Here is an 8,800-nt window from a genome sequence, read left to right on the forward strand (position 1 = left end):
AAAAAAAAAAAAAAACTTAAAAGTTCATAGGTTTTTATGTCTTCAAAACAAAATGTAAACTCTCAAAAGTAGAAATGGAAAAAATGTATAATGAAGAGTAATGAAACATAGTACTGTAAATGTATTTTAATTGACAGAACAATATTACCTTTTTTAGTATTTTCCCTGAGGTTCTCTTTATAAAACTCACATATAAATTAAGATAAATAAGCCTATTAAAGTAAAAGGACCAAATATCTGAGAACAACTACATCTTTACAAGATTACTTGTTTTCTTAAATGCAATGTGAAAGTATTATCAGTGGAATAAATATACTTTCTCTTTAATCCCTCATAATCACTAAGATCTAAGTAAGCTACAGAAGAGTGCAAACAGCAGATTAATAGCTCTTAGCCCTCATATTTAGATATTTCCTAGCAGTAAATCTGTTTCAATGATTTAAGAGCAATCCAGGCCTATTCTACAAGAATCTGAAAATACCAGGTAATTCCAAACACTAGGTAATTCCCCATAAGATGGTCTCAGATAATTTTTGAAGAATCATTATCCAACTCTCTATACCAATAAACCCCACTCCTCCAGAGGGTAAAAACAAACTTCCATTAACTTTGCTCACATCCTTTTTTGGTTTATTCTTTCACCATTCTGTTAAGGCCCAATATGAATGTCCCTTCTCTTCTATCCTTCAGTGTCCCTCACCTGTACATGAATATTCAGACTGTCCACATGTATTTAGATTGTTATTACTGCAATTTTCTTATCTACCTCCTCTATTAAACTCAGAAAATTCCAGAGACTATTAGTTATACTGTATTTTTTCCCTGTGATTTTAAATGAGATTACCAAAGAATTTTGGTAACAAAGAGGAAGTAACTGTAGCCAACCTACCCAAGTGGTCAGTGGACAGCCAAACTACTTAAAATTAGAAATTCCATGATTAATAAAGTGGTTGCAATGACTAAAATCATCTTCATCAAGATTTTGGTGTAATTATAAGGGTAATACAGCATCATATAAGCAACTTACACTCAAACAGTTAAAGTTACATCTGTCTATTAAAACAATCTCATTAATTTTGATATTCAAAGACCCATTCAGTGATTTTTTTTGTCTTGCTAGTTCTATTACATGTCAAAGCTAGTTGGCTAGTTGGATACAAAGTCATTACATTTTATATAACTGTACTTTTTATTATTTAGAATATCGATTACTATGTCCATTAATGTTTTTTGACAGTTTTGTCTGATTTTATTCCACAAATACAGATCTTCTTTTAGTTAGTATTCGACTTGTCATTTCCCATCCTTTCATTTTCAATCTTTCTTGCCTCAGTTTTGGAAGTTAGATACACCTGACATAACCATTCCCTCTTATTAGTATTCAAAAAATACTACTTGTGCTTCCTTATAGCTTCTGCTTTGTTTTGGTGTTATCAATAGCTCATGGTATAACAAAATATTCTATAATAAACAGGCTAATTCTTGAAAGAAAAATATTTTTAAGAGCTGTAATAGAACACTCTTTATTTGCACAACAATAAAGAGATAGGGAATTGAAATGTGTACCCCCACTATGTCTTATTTAGAAATTCAATTTAATTAGAATGAAATAAAAGCTCTCACCTCTAAAAAATTATATATTCGACACTGTGGAGGTTATTGACAAAGTCATAGTTTTAAGCATAACCTATTCATCAAAGTACCAACAGACTGATAAGTATATCTTTACAGCAGAAATGAATAGCCATCCAGCAATATTTTGTGCTTCTCCTTCCAGAATGTACAACTATCACTGAGCTATAACTTGTGAGCCATACATAATGCCAATGCAAATAGTTTTCCTTAAAGAAGTTTGAGCAGAATATGTGTCATTTCCAGCCTGGAGGTACTAAGAAGTAGATAGGTCTGGACGCATAGTGTATAGTAAAGCTTCAAAATGAAGGAGCCTGGGATCCTAATACAATACTGTTTTTGGACCAGTACCTAAAGAAAACATAACTCTTGTGTAATGTTAATCCCCTGAAATTTAGTGGTGAACATATCCATCAGTGAACACCAACCCAACCTGAACAATTTGTCACTGTTATTTTTTAAAAAGTTCCCAGGAAAAAGTTAACATAAGATGTGAAAAGAAGACCTCCTCCCCCCCCCCCAAAAAAAATATAAAAATAGAAAATGTGAAATAAATTTTGCTTTTTTTTCTTCACTTGCAGCCAGGTGTTCTTTATTCTTAGATGTTTCAGATGGAATAGTGATTAGATATGCATTAAATTCTTGTGCTCTTCCACAGACAAAAGAAAGTGCTACTGTCTGTGATAATACAATTCCATTTTTTACTCAGGTTCATGAACAGTTGATATTACAAATATTCCTACACTTCTGACATACACTCCAACTATTAGATTCTTACCAGTAGTTCTCAGGAAACAAGCCCTAATTGCCAAAGATGGCAAGCATGTCTCTGTCTGTCTCTGTCTCTCTGTCTCTCTCTCTCTCTCTCTCTCTCTCACACACACACACACACACACACACACACACAAACCATGTATTCTATTTTATATTCAATATTTTCTGAAGAAAAGATATTTTTGAGTAAACACATTAGTAATCTCTCTCCTCAAATTATCTCATTTTTCTATTGTCATCCACAAAATTGGGCTAGATGTTACCCGGGAAATCAGGTGGACTTCACCAGGTTAAGTGAATACCTTGAAGTCCTATGTAAATTTTAAATGTGCTTTCCCAAAAAATTCCAAGGGCCCATATCCCAATAAAGACAAATTAGACCAGAAAATTAAAGGAGCAGCTTCTCACATTTTAATTATACTATGACTCTGATCATCGAAACCTGAAATTTCAGTTTTTGTAAGTGCAAGAAGTAACTAAATTCCTATTATGAATCAGACACTGTCAGAATAAGAGCTGGCAAAATAAGACCTTTGACATCTGTTTCTGTACATAAAGTTTCACTGAAACATAGATACCTTTGTTTATTGCTTATGGTGGATTTCATACTGTGTGCGAAGACTGCAACTGAGACAGAAAAATCTATGACCTGCAAAGTCTAAAATATTTAATAACTCTCCCTCATAGAAACAATTTGCTGATATCTCTGTAATTTGATAAAAAATCAAAGGTGATGGGCCCTCCCTGGTGGCGCAGCGGGTTAAAGCACAGCACTAAGAAGCCAAAGCCACTTCACATGAGATCGATTCCCGCCTGCCCCGGAGGTGACCACATGGCGTGGCAGACCTCTCCTGACCCGCCCACTGCTCCCCTCAGCAGTGTACTTCGTAGATCTGCCTGTTCTGCTCCCCACTCTGTCTCTGGTGAAGCCTCTCACTGCCCCTGAGCCTCTGGCCTGTATCCCAGTTCTGAATGGACAAATAAATAAATCTTTAAAAAAAAAAAAATCAAAGGTGATGAAGTCCTAACTTCTGACCCTGTAGGCAACATTATCTTCAGTATATACAAAAATATTTCCATTAAAATATGTATATGTACACCATATACATATATACACACACATATCATGAATAAGAGGGAAAAAGAAAAAAAATAATTACAAACAAAACAAAGTAGAAGGTATGCAAATGAGTACAAAATGTGTCTTCGTGCTTCCCATCAGAGAATTTATTTTTAATGAGTGATTATTTAATAAGGAAAAGAACACATCAATTAAGGAGCCCTGAATAAATTAAAGAACAGTGTCTTTTAAAACCCTTACATCAAAAATAGGAGTCAAAAAGTATACTCTTCAGCAAATACAGAGGTGAATAAGCCAGGTATCTAACTTAGAAACAGGCTCACTTCACAGAGATAAATGTTCAGAGAACATACTGAATGTATGGATATACACATAAATGAAACATCTTCAACTTCTCTAAAAAAGTAGGTAGAGTATCTTATTAGATATGCTAAGCCTACAATTCAAAACTGCTTGTAATAGTAGCTCAAAGTCTAGAGGCCATACATCATTAACTGAAAGAAAATGCGTATGTTTCAGATCATTTAGATTCAAAATCTTTTGACATCTCTCCCTCTTTCCCAGGAAGAATATTTTTTGCACAAGTTTCTTAAAATATTACTAATCTTTGCTACATGCTATATTCTATCAGGCTTTCTGTTCTGTGCCATATTTTTTTTTTAGATTTATTCATTTATGCTTGCAGAACTGGGGTACAGGCCAGAGGTGTAGGGTGGTGAGAAGATTCACCAGAGTCACAGTTGGGAGCAGAACAGGCCTACTGATGAAGTACACTGCTGACAGGAGCAGAGGGCGGGCCAGGAGAAGTCTGCCACACCTCTGGGGCAGGGATCCAACTCATGCTAAAGCAGCTTTAGCTTCTTAGTGCTGTGCTTTAAAACCCGCTGCGCCACCAGGGAGGGCCCTCTGTGCCAAATATTTTTTAGGTGTCTGCCATGACCCATTAAATTGCTTTCAGAACGCAAGACTTGATTAGGATTCATAATCTGATAAAGACTACTCTAGACAACAAGAACAGAAATTGCAAAATGATACCAGATACTGATTCAATTGCTTTTCCTATGGAGAACAGCCATCCTTCAAGGGTGTAAAACACATTACTGACAACACCAAAGTTACTCTTAAAAAACATACCTGAATCTACTTAAGTGTTCAAACGCTGGAATTGTAACCACAGATCCTTGAGGAAATACATTTATCTTAAAAAATGTAAACTGCCGCCCTCCCTGGTGGCTCAGCGGGTTAAAGCACAACACTAAAAAGCCGCAGCTGCTTCAGCATGAGTTCGATCCCAGCCTGACCCTGAGGTGATCCACATGGCATGGCAGACCTCTCCTGACCCACCCGCTACTCCCCTCAGCAGAGTGCTCTTTGATCTGCCTGTGCTGATCCCCACTGTCTCTGGTGAATACTCTCACCACCCCTGCACCTCTGGCCTGTACCCCAGCTTTATGCATATATAAATGAATCTCAAAAAAAAATGTAAAGTGCGGGAGCTCATCTCTACCGCAAGAGAATGTTAATGTGGTTCTCGGAAAGGATTATAGTGGCCAGAAATGAGGCAACCATGAGTTAAACTTTAAATCAATTTACCATTATCCAACTGGATTCCTTTTTTCCCCTTTGACAAGATTAAGTTTAACTGCTCTACTACACAGTAATTATACAATAAGTTACTTCCTTAAAAAAACTCCTTAACTGTGATTTATGTCAGCATAAGAGAGGACACAAGTCTTCCTATTAGAAAAGTACATGTTAATCCAAAGCTACCTCAACTAGTTCACACAGAGTACAGCTTTGCTTTACGCCAGTTGAAAAAGGATCTTTTATGGTTGTATTTGTTTTTATGTCTAATGCTGCTAAAATCAGGGTAATTCTCCCAATTCTAGATAATCTAAAACAGGCTTTTTAAAAAATCATTAGAAGTTTGGAACCTGGCCCTCCCTGCTGGCGCAGCGGGTTAAAGCACAGCACTGAGAAGCTAAAGCCGCTTCCGCATGAGTTCGATTCCCGCCTGCCCCGAAGGAGACCACATGGCGTGGCAGACCTCTCCTGACCTGCCCGCTGCTCCCCTCAGCAGTGTACTTCGTCCATCTGCCTGTTCTGTTCCCCACGTTGTCTCTGGTGAAGCCTCTCACCGACCCTGAGTCTCTGGCCTGTACCCCAGTTCTGTATGCACAAATAAATAAATCTTTAAAAAAAAAAGTTTGGAACCCGTTTTGAGTACATGCAGATTAGCTCAAAGAAGATTTTTATCTGTGAAACTGGTCCCTGTCAAAACTTTAAATTTTTTTCCAAAACAAGTTATTTTATAGAAGAAAAAAAATATAGCAAGATTCAAGGGTTATACTTAAAACTAGTTATTTTTTGCCATATCAATGGGCAGAATTCTAAATAATGCATTGGCAAAGGAAAGTTTGAGGGTAAACACAGTAAGATATCTGAAAGAATAGGGGGATTCTCGATTTAATAAACAACATGCTACAGTTTAGTTGAATTTTCTCCAAAGTATAAGGAGAAAAGTTAGAACAATCCAAAACTACCAAATTATTCTCAGCGGAACTGAAAATTTTAGAAATAAAATTTATTCTGGAACATTTTACACCTTATAATAATGAATCTATCCTAAAGTCTAAAGGATTACTTCTGAGGCCTAAATGGTAGCATTCTGAACAGTATGTAACAATTAAAATGCAACTTACAATATATAGCAGAAGGGCTTGGAGGTGGTATACCTAACTCCAGCCTCTTGAAAGTGAGGTAATGGTGCCCTTACACTGTCAAAAAATTAACCAGGTTAAAACAAGCAGAAAGCCTACAAGCCTTTGAAGTCAAAAAACACACATATTCCAATACCAACTAAAACTCAGTGAAAAAGAAGTGACTGAGAAAATGAAAAAAGAAGTGACTGAGAGGTAACTCATGTTTAAAAAAAAGGAGGGGAGCATTATACATTGATCACAGAGCTCATGTGTAACATCATTGATCCTCCATTTATTAAATACTTAGAAGGGAACTATTATTTACAATTTCACAAAAAGAAAAGATGATGGTCTCTACTAATTACAAAAATTTGTGATCCTGTTAGTGATTATTTTCTAGTTTCTAAAAACTCAAAATAATCTAGTGTTGTTTCTCGATTGTTTTAAAGACTTATTTATGTATGCATACAAGAATTAGTGTACAGGTCAAAAGTGTGGGGGATGAGTGGATTCATCAGAGACAGAGGGGAACATAACAGGGGATTGACCAAAATACACTAAGGGGAACAATAGGCAGGGCAGGTGAGGTCTGCCATGCCATGTGAGTCGCCTCCTTAGCTGGGTATTGAACCATGCTGCAGTGGCTGCAGATAGCTTCATAGTGCTGTGCTTTAACCCCCTACACCACCAGAGAAGACAAGGAGGAACAAAGCATGGGAAATTAAAGTTGTAACTGATTAATTGGAAAAGAAGTCAGAAGAAAAACTCAAGGAAAAATCATCTACAAAACAGCATCAAAATTTAAATGAAAGTCATTCTTTAAGGCTCTGTACTCAATCTGTACTGAAGACATGCAGCAAATGCACATTCACAAAGTCCATATTTTATGACACTAAAAATACTGAAAGTGTATTTTATACAAAGATCTACAACATGATCAATAAAAAGTGATATCTGGGCCCTCCCTGGTGGCGCAGCGGGTTAGGGCACAGCACAAAGAAGCTAAAGCCACTTCCTCATGAGTTCGATCCCCGCCTGCCCTGGAGGAGATTCACATGGCGTGGCAGACCTCTCCTGACCCGCCCATTGCTCCCCTCAGCAGTGTATTTCGTCGATCTGCCTGTTCTGCTCCCCACTCTGTCTATGGTGAATCCTCTCACCCTCTGCATCTCTGGCCTGTACCCCAGTTCTGTATGAATAAATAAATAAATCTTTAAAAAAAAAAGTGATATCTGGCTTTATCAATCTCTTATATGTTACCTGGTGGTAAATCAGGATCTGTAGGAGCAGTTTGCTGAATTCTTCGTGGCTTCACTGATACTTTTGTGTTCTCAGTAGTACTATGGTTGGTAGAATTAGAACCACAGCTTTCATGGTCATCCTGTTTTTATTTTAAAGAAAAACATCTATCAACATTCAGGACTTAGTAAAACATTTGTCGATTGGTGTCGACAAATTTGATACTCAATTTAATTTTTTAGTTCTAGAAAACTTATAACCAACTTCCACAATGTGCATTCTCAAATAGTATTTAAAAAATAACAAGCAGTTTAAAAACACAAACTCTTCTTTACTTGGTATCAAAACAGAAAGCTTGATAATCTCAAAAGAATTATTGTATATTGATGTTAGCAAAAGAAGACTTTCATGAAAGTTGTTTTTTATTTTTAAATTCAAAACAATAGATTTATTAAAAGGGGGACAAGAATAAAGGACACTTGCACAGATATTAAGTGGGTAGAAAGTGCTGATCAAGGAAGTTTTTAACCATTTTCCATTCTGAAAGGGAAAAATATAAGGACATTCTCTTTTTATTCACTGTTTATATATTAAGACTTCACTACTTTTCAAATTAAATAAAAATCCAAACTTTCTTCCTAATCATTTTTTTAACACTTTAAATGGACAGATATATTCAGAAAAGGAGAAGAAAAAGAGGCACCCTCACAGTCACAGGCAGGCAGTATAAGCAGCCGAACTCATTTAATGGATAATCATAATCAGACACAGAGTCCTTTGTATCCTATTAAACAATGTTTACTAAATTATTATTATTCAGATTATAAATGAGATTCAGTTAGGCTTTGATATAGAAAAATACTTAAACTTTAACAGATCAATATATATTTTTGAAATCTATTCCATCATTTATAATACAATGACCATTCTTTTCCTGCCTTGATTCAACAGATAGTTATAGAATGCTTTATAAGATTATTTTTGGTTTTACAAAGACAAACTAAATACAATACTGATCCTCAAGGATTTTAGAACCTATTAAAAAGAATAATTAGTTCTATAGCATTTTTTGTTTGTTTTTGTTTTAAGTAATAGGAACACAGGTTAAGATTGAAGGCTAAACAGGGGGGAAATAAGCAAATTTAGAACAGTGTAACAGTTGTGTAGCACAAGGAATGATAATTAGTTCAAATAAAGTTAGAGGACACAATGTTTAAGAGGAAAGAAGCAGCCCAATATCTACAGGTATGAACAAGTTTAAAAGTAAGGTAATGTACTTACCCCCTGCGCTGGTGGCGCAGCGGGTTGAAGCACAGCGCTGAGAAGCTAAAGCCACTTCCGCCTGAGTTCAATTCCCGCCTGCCCCGAGGTG

General features: G+C 36.0%; 1 protein-coding gene across 3 annotated transcripts in view; it reads right to left on the bottom strand.

The window, feature by feature from the left end:
• The window catches only part of VPS13B (vacuolar protein sorting 13 homolog B (yeast)), a 561,763-nt gene that overhangs the window by 538,083 nt on the left and 14,880 nt on the right, over positions 1 to 8,800 (bottom strand). For all 3 annotated transcript variants that reach the window (XM_004679695.2, XM_004679696.2, XM_012722965.1), the window contains exon 4: positions 7,450 to 7,570. In XM_004679695.2, the coding sequence (XP_004679752.1) occupies positions 7,450 to 7,570 (121 nt within the window). The remainder of the gene's footprint in view (positions 1 to 7,449; positions 7,571 to 8,800) is intronic.

The sequence above is a fragment of the Condylura cristata genome, unplaced genomic scaffold (assembly GCF_000260355.1).
Source record: "Condylura cristata isolate star-nosed mole 26May11 unplaced genomic scaffold, ConCri1.0 scaffold00009, whole genome shotgun sequence".
Lineage (NCBI taxonomy): Eukaryota > Metazoa > Chordata > Mammalia > Eulipotyphla > Talpidae > Condylura > Condylura cristata.